This window comes from Acomys minous (genome assembly GCF_964271855.1).
Source record: "Acomys minous genome assembly, chromosome: 3".
Taxonomy (NCBI): domain Eukaryota; kingdom Metazoa; phylum Chordata; class Mammalia; order Rodentia; family Muridae; genus Acomys; species Acomys minous.
In genome coordinates, this window is record NC_140485.1 from 57,528,376 (window position 1) to 57,544,992 (window position 16,617).

General features: G+C 44.5%; 1 protein-coding gene across 8 annotated transcripts in view; it reads left to right on the plus strand.

The window, feature by feature from the left end:
- DIDO1 (death inducer-obliterator 1) overlaps nt 1–16,617 on the plus strand; it is a 54,538-nt gene that overhangs the window by 9,974 nt on the left and 27,947 nt on the right. For 6 of the 8 annotated variants that reach the window (XM_084774366.1, XM_084774370.1, XM_084774365.1 and 3 more), the window contains exons 2-5: nt 10,046–10,228; nt 11,709–11,821; nt 12,690–13,524; nt 14,409–14,730. In XM_084774366.1, coding sequence (XP_084630492.1) covers nt 12,692–13,524; nt 14,409–14,730 — 1,155 coding nt within the window. In that variant the 5' untranslated portion in view covers nt 10,046–10,228; nt 11,709–11,821; nt 12,690–12,691. Of the gene's footprint in view, nt 1–9,170; nt 9,239–9,275; nt 9,464–10,045; nt 10,229–11,708; nt 11,822–12,689; nt 13,525–14,408; nt 14,731–16,617 lie in introns of those variants that run through there. The other 2 variants (XM_084774367.1, XM_084774369.1) reach the window with 2 other exon arrangements.

Genomic DNA, 16,617 nt, shown 5'->3' on the forward strand with positions numbered 1-16,617 from the left:
ATGGAAACTTAAGTGGTGTAATGTGATGAAAAGATAAGTCAGTCTTTTTCCAAAATGAAGGTGGCTTTACTGTGCTTAGGTCAAGAGGTAGAATGGGCTGGAGAAGATGGCTGAGGTGTGAGCGTGCGTACTGCTCTTCGAACCCAGTGGTGGTGGCCCACGCCTTTAGTCCCAGCACTCAGGGAGGCAGAGGCAGGTGGATCTCTGAATTTGAGGCAAGCCTGGTCTACAGAATGAGCTCCAGGACAGACAGGGCTGCACAGATAAGCCCTGTCTACAAAAACAAACATACTGCTCTTCCAGAGGACCTGAGCTCCCAGCATCCATGTCAGGCAGCTTACCACAGCATATGACTCTTATTCCAGGGATCTGACACCTGGCCTCCACAGACACCAGCACTTATGTGTACATATTAAAGCATAAACAACATTAAAAACAATCATTCATACACACACATATATGTATATATTTGTTGTCATTTTGTTGTTTTTTTCAAGATAGGGTTTCTCTGTGTAGCCTTGGCTGTCCTGGACTTGCTCTGTAGACCAGGCTGCCCTTGAACTCACATTGATTCGCCTGCCTCTGCCTCCCAAGTGCTGGGATTAAAGGCGTGCGCCACCAATAAAAACAATACAAATAATTTATTTTATACATATGGGTGTTTTACTTGAATGCATGTCTGTGCAGCACATGTTTGCCTGGTGCCTTCGGATGTCAGAAGAGGTTGAGTCCCCGGAACTGGAATTACAGATGGTTGTGAACTGCCATGTGGGTTCTCTGAAACAACACTTAGTACTCTTAGCCGCTCAGCCACCTCTCCATCCTCATAAATTTTTTAAAGAATAATATTTATATAGAAAACCAAAGTGGAAACACTGAAAGTAACCTGTGTTACAGTTATTTGTGTTCAGAAGCACAGATTGGCACTGTGTAGCTTTGTCAGTCTCTTTTCCAGTATTGTGGACCTCTCAGTAGTACTTCCTGTCTTCAACTGTCAAATTAGTTACCTTTTGTGACAACATGGCAGTATGCACTCTTACACAGATGTTAATCTGCTAAATCAAAGGGAAGCAGTCTTCTTCTGCCTTAGATCAGGCGCTGCCGGTTTCCTGTATCCCCAGATTCTATAGGAAGTATGGACACTGGTCATTTTGGTGGGTGACACTGACCATTTGTTGCAGAGTTGTTAAGTGGGCTATGAGTAGGACTTCAGAAAGGATTTTCGGAACCTGAGGTCTGTGTTGATCCCACTTGAGAATGGAGATTACAGCCCAGTGCAAGGGCCACACCTTGAAGTAGGATGGAAAGCTTGAAGGTTCCTTTTCACACTTGGTTGCTCTTCCTGAGCCTCTGCTCCATTCCCACTCCTCTAACCCTAACCCCCAAATGTCTCACAAGGGAGTCCTTACTCTGGCTGGTGGGGACAGGAAATGTTGGGAGCCTGTTTCCACAGAGCCATGCCGTGAGAACCCAGAAAGTCAGGGTGGGTCAGGATTTGTTAGGTTGTGACTTGGGAACAGCAGGTAAGCAAGAAGGTATACCTGCTTTTACCTGTGCTGATGTGGAGCATTGGGTGTTGCTGCTCTAATGGGCTTGAGAATGGAGTTCAGCTGGGCTGCAAAAAAATAATTCAAGACCCGGGTGCAGTGGGGCACACCTAACTCCAACACTCCCGGGAGGCAGAGGCAGGCCAGTCTCTGTGAGGACAGCCGAGGCTACACAGAGAAAAGTGGCAGCAACAACAATAACAACAACAAAAAAAACAAACCAAAACAAAAAATGGTATTGCAGGAAACCCTGCTAGAACTCAGTTATCAGTGGCGGGCTTCATTATCTTACATCCCTTCCCCCCAAAACGAAGGGGAAACCCAAGCATTGTCCTCTACTAATCTCAGAGAAGGCAAGGAAGACTCCAGCTGAAATACAGCTCCTCACTTGAGTTTCCCAAGCCTCTTGGGCTTTGGCCTTAATTTAGGTAGCAAATCTTACAGCCTCCTCTGAGTAGTGAATGACAGAACCTGAGTGAGGGGGAAGCAGTGGGATCAGGTTGGTCTAGTTACTGCCCTCGTGAGTCCTGGCTAGATAGTAAGGTGCTCGCTTTATATAGATACTCAGCAACTGTGCAGCTCTACCAGTCATTCTCAAGCCAAACTCCAGGATCTTTACACTAGAAAGTTCCTGGTGACGGAGTTTGTGTCAGTACTGATTGTTTGCTTTTACAACTGAGACATTTAAACATTCATTCTAAAACACTTTCGGTTAAACTCATCTGCCCTTGTGTTAACATAAATATTTTGTGGGAACTACTTTCTAAGTCTAAGACAACTTCATGAGAAAAGTTACATTTATGCTTTTGTAAATCTGTTTATCTCAAAACGACTGGTTTCTTTCTCTTTCTATTTGGTGGTACATCATTATCACTTAGCTTGTGAAAAAGTGAGTTCTTGCTGGGTGTAGTGGTGCACGCCTTTAATCCCAGCACTCGTGAGGCAGATGTAGGTGGATCCTTGTGAGTTCAAGGACAGTCAGGACTACACAGACAAACCCTGTCTCAAAAAAAGAAAAGAAAAAGTGAATTCTCAGTGACAATAAAGAGGACATATGATTACTTAGTCCTGGGCAGAGAGCTCTGATCTTGGGATCCAACGATGCATTTTTACCATTTACTGTTTGTAACAATTAGAAGTGCTCTTTTTGTTTTGTTTTTTGCAACGGTGTCTGGCTGTCCTGTTAATGTGTAGAGCAGGCTAGCCTGCCTCTGCCTTCTGAGCGCTGGAGTTAAAGACCAGACCTGACCTTAAGAGTGCTCTTATTGCCAAGCGTGGCAGCACATGCTTTTAGTCCCAGCACTCAGGAGGCAGAGGTAGGTGGATCTGAGTTTCAGGACATCTGGGGCTACACAGAGAACCGCTCTCCCATCCCCTACCCCCAAAGAGAGTGCTCTAACTGTTGAGGTGAATTGAAAGAATAGTTAGCTCAAACACCTGGAGAAACAGGACACCTTCATACTGTTAGACGGTATCTTCCAACTATTTTTATTACCTCACCCAGTTTCTTGCCGTTGGGGAAAGGTATGATGGAACAAATGGTTTTCTTGTGACCTTGAAGGTGCTGTTTCATTCAGTTCCTGCTCCTCCAAGAGGTATGAATTAGGAACTGCTATTGCCATGAAGCATAGGATGGTACCGCAGTCAGCTGGAGATGTCTACATGGGAGAGGATTGTGTTCCCCAGCCCTTTGCACCTACCATAGGATGTGATATGCTTTCATTGTCCAGAGTGGGGCCCTAGATGGTAAAACTGACCTTCATTTGGGGCTGTGGGAATAAATACAAGCTCCAGTTACCAGGGACTCACTGTCCTTTGCTTGTATGACTGTCCTAGAGACTAAAAAAGGGCCCTCCAAGTCATGTACATGTTCACACACGGTTGAGTAGCCAGCCTAGGAACAGGTTCTGGATCATCACAAATGGCACCAAAGTGACCTTAAGAGGAGTTAGTATAGAGTCCCACTGTCTGGGAATGTGAGGTAGACAGAAGAAGAGCCCACCCTGGGTAGATGCTTTAAGAGACTTGGTGCCCTCCCCCAAACAAGGCAGTGTTAGCCTCACAGTTTCAAGTTCCTGGCCATCGCTAGAAGAGTTGAAATTTCCTCCCTGAATTGCCACCAAACTTAAAAGCCTATGCATCTTAACTAGAAACTGGAAGGGATACTGAGAGCCTTGCAGGCCTGATGAGGCATCAGTCCTCAAAAGATTTTTTTTGTTGGCAAGTGTTTCTGTTTGTCTCCGTGTGTTTATAAAGTAACAAGTGAATTTTAAATCAAGTTTTTTTTGGTGGTTTTTGCTTTTTCAAGACAGAGTTTCTCTGTGAAGCTGGCCTCCATCCACCTGCCTCTTCCTCCCAAGTGCTGAGATTAAAGATGTGTGCCACCACACCCAGCTCAACAAGATTTTTATAATGAGTTCCTCATAATTTTCATTTCACCTAACCAGAATAATTTAATAACATTGTAATTTGGTTAATAGCATTTGTATTAGACACTGAGAAACGAAAACTGGGTTTCTTAATTTCCTTCATGGTCCCAAACAGCGTGTGTGATAGACAGTTTTTGCGGCTGCAGACCTTGGAGCTCAATGCACCCTGCTGAGTAAATATCATATAGACAGCAAACTGCTCCCACTGAGGGCAAAAATTCTGAGTTAGAGTCACATAGTCTTTATTATAATACTGGACATAATTTCTAACAAGTTAGAATTGCTTCAGAATGAAATGTGGGGGCATTGGAAGATGCATTCTCGCTGGTAGTTAGAATTCTCAGGTCCTGGGCTCACCCCTCAGCATTGCCTAAGTCAGACAAAGCACACTTGTCGCTCAGCATCCCAACATCCTAGCACTCAGGTGGTGAAGTCAAGGTCACCCTTAGCCACATGGAGAGTGGAAGGTCAGTCTGGGCTACATGAGAATCTGTCTAAAATAGAAAGGTTTGACTATCATTTCAGGGAAAACTGAAGTTTACAAACATATTTGTGACCCAGTAGGCAGAATGTGCATGTGCTCTTGGCTGTTAAGTCAGAGTTGGTTTCTGGAATCACTGTGACACAAGTGTTGGAGCTTCATCGTGGCCATCTGTCCCATTGCAAAGTAGCGCATACTGAGAGCTAACAAGTTTCATGTTTGTGGCTGAGAACATCTTTAAGTGGACAGCAGTTAGAATGGTGATGATTGATCTTCGAGACAAATAGGGTTGCTCTGGAACTTGCTTTATACTCCAGGCTGGCCTTGAACTCACAGAGATCCACCTGCCTCTGCCTCTGCCTCTGCCTCTGCCTCTCTCTGTTGTGCTGGGATTGAAGGTGTGGGCCACCACCATCTGGCACTACTACTGTTTCTTAAAAGGTGATATTTAACATTTGGGGAGAGTTAAGTTTTATTTAATTTCTCCTTTGCTTTGCTAGTAATGTTTTTGCTGAGTCAGGAAATAGGAAGGAATTTGGAGATTATTATGGACTGCCTAGGATGAAAGATGGTGCACCATAGATGCTGCTGCCTGCCCTGCATGCACTCACTACCCAGTGTTGTCTTAATTAGTAGAAATGCCAGGGAGCTAAAGTTCTTCAAGTATATTCCATGGACTTCTGTGGGGGTCCCTGAAAAACTTGCCTTGGAGCTAGGAGGTCAATCAAAACTTTCTGAAATAGTAGACCAACGTGATGAGTTTTCCTGACACCTGGTTTTAATTTTTTATTATAATTTAATTCACATTATGTCTCTCCTTGCTCTTCTCTTCCAATTCCCAGCTCTCAGCCTCCCTCCCTCTTCCACCCTATTTCCCTTTCCTAGACCTCTGACAAAAGGGGACTTCCTCCCCTACCATATGACCAAAGCTATTAGCTTCCCCTTCCTCTGTGTGCCCGCCAGGCCTCCCTACCAAGGGGAAGTGATCAAATCAGGGGCACCAGAGTTCATGTCAGGCAGTCTCTCCTCTCTCTCACCCCCTCCCCTGTCCCCACAACCGTTGAGAGTGAGCTGCCCACTGGGTAGATCTGAACAGGGGATCTAAGGTTTACTTCATGCATTGTCCTTGGTTGGTGTAATAAGTTGTGCAGGCCCCCAGGAACAGATCCTTAGGCCTTGATGGTCTCCTTGTGGGGCTAACAGCTGGTTTTTGCATCCATATATAGAGGATCCTGTGTTCCTACTGTGGGTTGGGTTTTTAAAATACACATTTCCCTTTAGAATGTCTTGGAGCCAGGGAAGATGTCTCAGTGGGTAAGGGTGTTACTACCAAGCCTAATAGTCGTGAGTTTGGTCCCTCAAACCTATATGGTGACTACTGTCAGTTGTTCTCTGATCTTTACACATCCATGTCATAGCAGACGTGTGTGCACATACATATAAAGAAAAAATTTAATATCCTTGAACAAGATGTACCTGCTGCTTATTAGGGTTAGCCCTCAGGTACACACCCATGCCACTTTGCTGTAAGAGCTGGTTTTGTGCATCTTGTGGAATGGCTTCTTGGATGAGCAGGCACTTCACCTGTCAGGCTTAGTGTTGCAGCCATGCTCTCCATTGCAAATGATGGGAGTCTCAAGAAAAGCAACTGAGGATTTCTTGGTAAACATAAAATTGGCACTTGCAAGAGAAAATTAGAACATTGGATACTTGTATCTACTGTGAGCCCAATAGCTTTCCAGTAATCACATATCAGTGAGGCAGTTAAGTCTTTCTTGTCTAACTTTGCCTGAATCCTGTGAGCTTAGTGCTTTCCAAGTGACTCATGAGCCAAGAGGACCAAACAGGACCAGACAGCCCAGGGGGTTAGTACAAAGGGTGTAAGAGACCTCAGTAGCACATTACAGTCTACAGTGCTGCTGACTTCTGAGACTGCTGCTCGACATTTATGTAAAAAGGACTTTCTTCAAACAGCTCACTAAAAACCATACAAGACGGAGGCATGTTTGGAAATCCTGCTGTCTTCTGTTGTTAAGCTAGAGACCTCCAAAAAGAAAAAATACTATACCATTCTTAATACTTGTGTGATTTTCTTTTTTGAATAACAAAAACTAATATTAAGTGTAGTGGACTTCTAGTAATGGTTTTTCAGAAACAATAAATATATTCCACATAAACAGAAGATCTTTGGAATCTTCAGAGTGTATTTTGCCTGGACCAAAACCTTTGAAACCTACCACCCAAGACACCACTGTTTCTGGTGTCACTCTTTAAGTGTGCACTGGCATCGAATCTTCGGAGGCTTTGTCCTTAGCAGCACTATTGAGAAGTGGTAGGTCTCCTTTTGGAAACTAGACCCTCACTAGTATGTGTGTGCCATCACATCTGGCTTTAAGCTGTGTGTGTTGCATGCAGATGGTGTGTGCATGTGAGTGTGTCTATGGGTCTGACGTGTCTCCTCTTTACACTACTTCCTTGAGACAGGCTCTCCCCAGACTGAGCTTGCTGTTAGGTAAACTGAACTGAGCATCAAGCACTCAGGATCTGTCTGTGAACTTGCCAGTGTTGGGGTTGCCAGTACAGTGCATGCAGCCATACCAAGCTCTATATGTGAGTGCTGGGGATTTTAACTTGGGTCCTCATGCTTACAGAGCAAGTATCCCTACCCACTGAGCCATCCATCCCTCATGCTCCTATATAAAACTTTAATGCTGAGATTTCATCGTATATTCTGTACTTCTGGTTAATAGGAAACAGTGAATTTTAATTGAGAGGAGGGAGAAAATGCCCTTTGTAGTGTTTAATGTAGTGGTTCACACCTTTAATCCTAATAATCAGGAGAGACTTAAGGCAATAATATTGCCAGAAGCTCCAGGGCACTTTGGACTAGAATCAGACCCTGTCCAGAGACTGACCGAGATCTTGTAGAAAGATATACTTTGGAATGTAGAAAGTTCATTGTGCTTTCAGTATACTCAGAAATGGCCACCATTTTCTTCTTTGGGGAAAAATTATTAATATGACATAATTATAATTTTATGATCACTTTTTAAAGATTTATGTATTTATTTTATGTATGTGAGTACTCTATCTGCATGTACACCTGCATGGCAGAAGAGGACACCAGACCATGTTATAGTTGGTTGTGAGCCACCATGTGGTTGCTGGAAATTGAACTCAGGACCTCTAGAAGAGTAGACAATGCTCTTAACCTCTGAGCCATCTCCCAGCCCTTCATGATCACTTTGTATGAACTGTGCTATATAATGTGTAGATTTACATACTAATTTGGGTTAGAAGTGTAACACCAATTTAAAAATATATATTTATTTATTTATTGTGTGTACAGTGTTCTGTTTACATGTATGTCTGCATGCCAGAAGAGGGCACCAGACCTCATTATAAATGGTTGCTGGGAATTGAACTCAGGACCTTTGGAAAAGCAGGCAGTGCTCTTAACCCCTGAGCCATCTCTCCAGCCCCGTAACACCATTTTTTAATTTAATCTTTAGTGGTACCAGGGCCTTGTGCGTGCAAGGCAAGTTTTGTGTGTTCCCTGCTGTGCAACAGCCCAGCCCTCGCTTGGTTAAATGGCCTTTCTTTCATCTTCCTGCTTCCTCACATGCCTGTTGCCATAGTGCCAAGCCATACATTACCTTTTACTTGTACCTTATGAATAGATGTAATTTTGTTTGTACTTTTGTCTCGATACATTATGTGTGGGGTTTTTTGTTTGTTTGTTTGTTTTGTTTTGTTTTTTGGTGGCTTTTCAAGGCAGGGTTTCTCTGTGTAGCCTTGGCTGTCCTAGACTCACTTTGTAGACCAGGTTGGCCTCGAACTCACAGGGATCCTCCTGCCTCTGCCTCCCGAGTGCTGGGATTAAAGGCGTGTGCCACCATGCCTGACGTATGTACTTTTATTTCACACACTGAATTTTATTAGTTTTTGCATTGGCAGAATTATGAAAAAATTTCAAATACAGAATAATATGTTACAAATGTCTTTTTATTCTACATAGCAGAAATAACTGCATTTTTATTTCTTAATATTCAGGACTATTCCAAGTCCTTAGAAACATGTTCGGTTTTTGGGTTAACATGTACTTTTCACCTCATTGTTGGGGACTCAATCAATCCATGCTAGGTAGACACTACCGGTGAGCTACACTACCATCTATAAATTGAATCTTTAAAATAATTCTTCCTAAAGATTTTTAAATTTTTGTGTGTATGAGTGTTTGCCTGGGGATATGTGGCCTGTGGAGGTCGGATGAGGGTGTTGGATTTCTCAAGGATACACTGGAACTGGAATTGTGGACGGTACGTGGGTGCTCGAGACCAAACCCAGGTCCTCTGCAAAAGTAACAAGTCCTCTTAATTGCTGAACCATCTCTCCAGTCCCTATAAATTGAATCGTTTTAAATGATTTTCATTCCTGAGATTATTGGGTTAGTTTTGTTATTTTTCCTTTCCTTGTACTTCAGTGTGTGTTTCCACTTCCACTTTACTCTGAGAAGTAGTTTCTTGGTGTGTTGTCTATTTAGTTTACTGGCCAGGCCCACTCAGTAGTTTCTAACCTCTTGGAGGTTGGCTTTTCGTGGTGAGCTTTCCTCGTGATGGAAGCGGTAATGGCTTCCTGTAGCTACATGGAGTGGACATGAGATTTAAAAAGGTCTGTGTCGCTTTAAGGATCTATGGAATGTTTGCCCTTTGTCTTGGTTACTAGGGAAACCACAGTTAGCTAGAAGGCAGTTGAAGCCAAGCAGAGAAAGGAAGTAAGAGGTGGGTTCTGCTCTGAATTGCTGGCTCTGGCCCTTGGGTTTTAAAAGACCTGGCTAAAAACAAAGGCACCTGGAGAGAGTTAGGTTGTGATTATACGGAAGAGGCAAGGAAAGGCTTGTTGGATCTGTTTAGTTGGTTGGTTGGTTTTTGTGGGGTGTGGGGGTGTGTTGTCTTTTTGAAATGGAGCCTGAGAACAGTGTGATTAGTTGGGACCTTACCAGGAAGGTGGGTGAAATTTACATATGTATATTTGTTTTAGATTGAGACAGGGTCTCCTTGTATAGCTCAGACTGGCCTCAAACTCACCTTTTGTCTGCTTCAACCTCTGAGTACTGGGATTACAGGTATATGCCACCCTGCCTGGCTCTCAGGTACACCAGATAGCCACATCACATCACATGGATGTTTAGTAAATATACATTTAGTTCTCTAACTTTCTTATATTTTAAATTAGCATGAGATAGTTTTACAATACTAAGATTTTTAAAAATTACATAATTTTGTTATTCAGCCTTTCCACATTTTGTGTTTCTCTGCCAAATGTTGGGTTTCTATGCTGGGTCGGCTTACCGATGGGCTCTTAATTGAATTCAGAAGCAACTAATGCCCTGAGCCCTCTTCTCATCTGGCCTTTGACTCTTGCCTGGGTGCCCTTATTTGAGAGAGTACCAGTGTCACTACTTCCCTGCTCTTCGGTATCTTTGTAGGTCACTCAGGATAGATTTAAGTAAAATTTGCTTTTTCTTGTTGGAGTGTGGTTTGAGCACAGTTGCTTAAGATCTGTGATGTGTTTCCCCTTTCCTGTAGGAGCTTGCTCAAGAAGCAGTCCATACTATACCTTTGGTTATTGGAAGCTCCAGAATTTTCTCGTTGATGAACTGACTGACAGCGGTGTGGTGAGGCCTGGCCATCTCCTGGACTTGGCCCCAGGTTTATTATTATATGTAGGATTTTCAGCCAAAGGCTTCTAAGCCATCCGTTTTGGGTCAGGTAAGTGACATTATTTGTATAAAGAAATGAGTATAATGTAGCATTTATATTTATTTTTAATACTCTAAAGAATCAAATTTTGTACGCTTAACTTTAGCCAGATTTATTTATTTTAAATGAATGGCTATTGATAAGAATTTGACTCAGCTGGGCGTGGTGGTGCACACCTTTAATCCCAGCACCTGGGAGGCAGAGAAAAGCAGATCGATGTGAGTTCAAGGCCAGCCTGGGCTACACAGTCCAGGACAGCCAGGGTGACACAGAAAGAAACTCTGTCTTGGAATCCCACCCCCACCCCCCCCCAAAAAGAATTTGTGTAGAAGAATGTTAATTCAGAACCCAGCTGTTCTGTCAAGAGATCACATCCAAAGACCTAGGTCTGTGTGATCAGCTGGAACACAAACACACCTTTAATCCAGAAGACAGAGGCAAACAGATCTGAGTTTAAGGGCAGCCTGGTATAGCGCAAGTATCCAGTAAAAAAAAGATTAGGTCCAGGCGTGGTGGTACATGCCTCTAATCCCAAACAAAGGTAAAGTTAGTTTGTAGAAGGAAGCTCCAATGTTTAAAAGTGATGTCTAAGGTGATGAATCAGAAGAAAATACGACACATTAGGATACACCCAACTCTCATGAGAAGAAAGAGAAAAGTGAAGATACTTAAGAGGCAGTTTTACCAGAGGAGTAATGAGAGATGGATTGCAGAGAGAGAGCTCAGGTGAAGACAGAGCAGGCCAGAAGATTAGAGCAGATTGCTGAGTTAGTTTGAGGCCAAGCAGAGCAATTCTGGGCCAGGAGAGAAGCCAGATTACATAAGTCATCTGGGAGAAGAGTTTGAGCCAGAACAGCTGAGTTGAACCAGCCAGCCCAGAGCTCAGAAAGAACGAGTAAGGGTCAGCTTATCCAGCAGTAAGTCTCAGAGGCTGAAAACATTCCAGGCCTAGGTTAGATTGTGCAGAGGATAGAGCTTCTAGGGCTAGGCCTAGGTTAGCAGAAGGAGACCGTAAGCCTCCCGACAACAACTGAGCCAGGAGAATAAAGGTTACTTTTACAAATTTGACTCGTTATTTCTTTGTTTTCACCTTGGCTATTTTATCAGTGTATAAACCTTTAATTTTGTAGTTTCTGTCTAATGAGAAAACAATTCTGTAGAGGAAAAATGGAGTTGCCTCTTGGGTTCTGGGGTGATAGTTCTTAGGAAAGCTGGACAGGGTGGCTGGGCCCTGAATCTCTGAGTAGAGATTCAAGAACTACTGTTGGTACGTGCCTGGGTTGAGTTCTAGCCTTTACATTTTAGGGGCGGTAACTACAGAAGTGATTCTTCACTTAGCAGCTTTGAGTGACCTGAAGGCCAAGGTTATAGGGAGATAGAGATCAGTGCTAGGCAGCCTCTTTAGCTGAGTGACAATTATTTACTAAATTACTAGTAAGGAAAACAATATTTAGGGTACTAATTTAAAATTTTTGTTTTACAATTTTAGGGTTTTTGTTTTAATGACTGTCCTTTCCCTAAGATGGAACATGCAGTAAAATCATTCATCACCAGCATTTAAATGTGATTAAAGCTTGAACAGCTGGGGAAAGAATTCTCAAGGTATGATCCCCCCCCCCAACTTTGTCATTTTAAACAAGAACAAAGACTTCATCTTTTAGAACTTTAGAAGTGAAAGACTTGGATGTGTGGCGCATGCTTTAAAATCTTAGTGCTGAGGTATAAGGGTCACCACAATGCCATAGCTGACCTTTGCCACACCGTAGTAACAAGACCCTGGGGCACGAAGTACTTGGGCAGTAATACACCCTGAACTGTTGCTTAGATTGGCACCTACAGTGAGCCAGGCTGTGGTCAGGAATCTGGGCGACTCTTCCTACTTGGAGCAACCACAAAGAGTTATCCACGCTCAGCTGTTTCCAGTGTATTCAAGACACTGTTTAAGCCTGGTGTGGTGGTGCACGCCTTTAATTCCAGCACTAGGGAGGCAGAGGCAGGCGGCTCTCTGTGGGTTCGAGGCCAGCCTGGTCTACAGAGCTAGTTCAGGACAGCCAAGGCTAGACAGAGAAACCCTGTCTTCCAAAACAAAACAGGACACTGTCTCTCTTAGTCTAGGCCTTGGATGAGAATAAAAAAGCCAGGGCCAAAGCCCCCAAACAGACTGCCCTCACTTCGTAGTGTTCTACCCATTTTGCCTTTCTCTTGGCTGGATTGTTTTCTGCAGAACATTTGCTGCAAAACTTAGAATCTCTTGATAAGTTAGCTCACATCATCTCATATATATGTACATGTTAGAAAACAATGATCAGAAGCATTTAGTTTGTGTGCAGCCCTGCTCCTGTAAGGAGATGCCCTATCTTCCCACTGCTGGTAAAGGGTACTCACTAGGCACCCTGCTATGCCACCCAGCACTACATGGTGTGGGCCTTGGTGCTTTGTTGGTCACGGTGTGATTACCTTTTATCATTAGGTATGGATGATAAAGGGCACCTGAGCAATGAGGAAGCACCCAAGGCTATCAAACCCACCAGTAAAGAGTTCAGGAAAACCTGGGGTTTTCGAAGAACCACAATTGCCAAACGTGAGGGTGCAGGAGACATTGAGGTGGACCCTGGTGAGCAGCCACCACAACAGCATAGCCTCTCCCTGCGCCGAAGTGGACGGCAGCCTAAGCGCACTGAGAGGGTAGAAGAGTTCCTTACCACAGTTCGGCGCCGAGGGAGAAAGAGTGTGCCAGTCTCCCTGGAGGATTCCAGTGAGCCCACATCCTCCACAGTCACTGATGTGGAAACAGCCTCAGAGGGGAGCGTTGAGAGCAGTTCTGAGATCAGAAGTGGCCCTGCACCTGGATCCTCAGGGAAAGAACATCCTGCATCTTCTGAAAAGGTGAAAGGAGGTGATGAGGAAGAAGACACTTCTGACAGTGACAGTGATGGCCTTACTTTGAAGGAACTTCAGAACCGCCTTCGAAGAAAGCGAGAACAAGAACCTGTGGCGAGGCCCCTGAGAGGCATTCAGAATCGCCTGCGGAAGAAGCAGCGCCGAGAGGAAGGCCCTGCTGACAGTGGCAGCGTCCACACAGGCAGTGCCGATGAGGACACGCCTCTCTGTCAGCAGGAGCCTGAGGCTAGTCAGGGGCCAGTGTCCCAATCCGAGAAAGATGACAGAGAAAGTCAGTCGGAGGGGAAAGCAACTCAGGGAAGTAAAGAGGAAGGCCCCAGGGAAGCGGGCAAACCAAAGCCTGAGTGTGAGGTTTACGACCCCAATGCCCTGTACTGCATCTGCCGCCAGCCTCACAACAACAGGTAGGTGGAGGGAGGGAACTTGTGGCCATTTTCAGAGAACCAAGGGATGGAGACAGCGAGAGGATTCCCATTTGCTTTGATGCCAAAGAGCTTTAAGCTGGGCTTGCCGAGTGCTTGGTTTATTCAAAAAAGATGAATAAGTGTGAAAAAGGAAACAAAAGGAGTGCATACACATGGACTGTCTACAGCCATCCTCTCCACTGTGGCACCTATATGTAGTCACTAGTGTACAGTCAGTGTGCCCAGCATGAGATGAAAAGCTCACTGCCTCAGTCTCTCAAGCCATGTGCAGCCAGTGGACACTGTAGATAGGTGAGAGCCATCTATTGTCCCAAAGATCCTATGGGAGTATTACGAAGGACGTGACATCATTCAGTGTGGTCCTTTGCTTGAGTTGGCTGCCAGGTGATGGTGATTCCTCCCTGTGGGTTTGTTAGGGGTAAAGCTGCATGCAGCAGCATGGAAATACTCTGAAGCCTCTAGTTCAGTCTTAGAGTGGTCCAGCCAGAATGGACTGAGGCTGTAGCTCAATGGGTAGAGTGCTTGGAGTGCATGAAGCCCTGGGTCTGATCCCCAGTACCTCATAAAATGGTGTGGTGGCATATGCCTGTAACCTCAGTTTTCAGTAGAGGCAGGAGGATCAGAAATTCAAGATCATCTTCAGCTTCATAGGAAGTTTGAGCCCTGAGAAACCCTGTTTATAAAAGTCAATAAATAGAAGGGGGAAAAAAAAAGACGAAGCAGATTTGGAGTCCTGCTAACAAAAGGAAGGGCAGTGTTAGTTCTGATCTCATTTTTACAGTATTTGCTTTTTTCATGATAGAATGCTACAGGTTTCACTTGGTAATATGTTGGACAGTGACCATATATTCTCACCATTGCAGGTTTATGATCTGCTGTGACCGATGTGAGGAGTGGTTCCATGGTGACTGTGTGGGTATTTCTGAGGCCCGAGGGAGGCTTCTGGAAAGGAATGGTGAAGACTACATCTGCCCAAATTGCACCATTTTGCAAGTGCAGGATGAGACAAGTGCCAGCACCACTGACGAGCTGGATGCTGGGTGCAGATCTGTAGGTGCTGATGGCACAGACTGTACAAGTATAGGGGTAGTAGAACAGAAGTCTGGTGAAGACCAGGGGATAAAGGGTAGAATTGAAAAGGCGGCAAACCCCAGCGGCAAGAAAAAGCTCAAGATATTCCAACCTGTAAGTATTTGTCTGCCCTGGCGAGCCCAAATGTCATTTTACTGCTGGTGAGCACAAGACCAGACAAGAAGGGGCCTTCTCTTCGGGATAGTTGGGCTTTCGTGGGGCAGGTTCTGCATCTGGTGAGGGTGAGCCCTGCAAGGGAGCATCCTACTACTATTCCCATCTTGTGTCATTTTAATGGCACTTTTGCACAGATGTGTCTACGTCACTCAGGTTGGCCTCAGTTTGTGGCCCTTTTGCCTTAGTTTCCTAAGTACTAAGGAGTACAGGTATGTACCACCAACACGTTACTCTAGTGGTCCCTTAAAGGGGAAAAAAACCCTAAAGGGAATAGAAGAAAAACCATTTCTCCACAGTAAATTAGCCTTTTCACATGTTGTTAGTGTTAAACATTTTGAGTGCTGGCAAAACTACCGAGGAGGTACACTCTCTTCTCCTCTTAGCGTCTTGGCTGTGGTTTTACATGCCAGGTACTCAGTTGTGTTATTTCTCTGCGGCCTGATGTTTTCTTCATTCTTCCTACTTGATTGATGTTATCTCATTGGGCCATGACTGTCACGTTTCCATGCGTTAAGATGAGGGATCCTTACTGCTCAGGAGAGCTGTCTCTTGAGCTCACCTTCTGCAGTGTGGCTCATGAGGTGCCACCAGGAAGTGGACTTGGACTTTGGATCTCAAGCCTCTATAGCCTGCCCTCCAGCATGTGTAGAGTGGGTCTGCCTTGGTGCTTATTGTGTGCTGCAAGGTGAAAGGTGGCGCTGTGAGCCCATTTATTCAAACAGGTTGTCAATTTTATGTTTTTATTATTGCCAGCATGTTAGAGGTGGCCTGAATTTTATTGTGTAAACTTAGATTTGGTAGAAGAAAGGCAACTATACAAATATTTAACCTGATGATGGACATTTTGCTTGAGTCAGTGTAAGGGGCGTGCTAATGTGCTCTTTTCCTTTCCATCAATATAACAGGTGTAAGCAGAGACATCTATGTGCTATTGCCAATGTCTGGTTTTTGCCTCTGTGTTACAGACTTAGCTTAAAATTCCCACTCCCACCTGGGTGTGGTAGCACACGCCTTTAATCCTAGCATTTGGGCAGATCCTAGCCCAATTTAATGCTAGCAGAGACAGGCAGATTGTTGTGAGTTCGAGGCCAGGACAAGCTCTCACTTCCAGTCTCAGGATCAGAGTCTAGAGCCTGGTCCCAAGGGGCAAAGGATTTTCTGAGGCTTCAGCCTGGCTGGGGATCTGGTCTCATTAGAAGGCAGGTAGAGATGACTCCCTGAGAACTGTCAGGTGTATGTTTAATGTCGTCTTTCTGACACACTTAAAACTATATTGTCTAAATGGTTACTAGTTACCTGAAGTATGTTTAATTAGGTTTCCTATGTCTTTTGGCAACCTACACACCCCACCCCACCCCCAACAAAAACAAAAAGGCTGCCTTTGAAACCAACAGTGGATCTCTTTTCTTTTAGGGAATGGTACATTTTCTCTCTTTAAGTTTTCGCCTGAAGACTGGGTGTGGCAGAGTCCACAGTTTGGAGGCAGTATGAGTACAAGGCTTGCCTGATTTTATGTGTGTGTTTGCCTGAGGTGTGTCTGTGTGGTTTTGCCTGAGGTCCAGGCCAGCCAAGGATACATTATGAGATTTTGTCTTTAAAAAACAAAACTATTTTTTCCTCTTGGGGTCCTGGAGAGGTGGCTCAGTGTTAAGAACACTAGTTGGTGATCCTGAGGCACTAGTTTCAGTTCATAGCGCCACGTGGTAGCTCACAACCATCTGTAACTGAAGTGTCAGGGAATGCAATGCCCTCTTCTGACTTCTATGACACTATGTGTAGACAGACATGCATATATGGACAAAGCACCCATACATACATATAAAG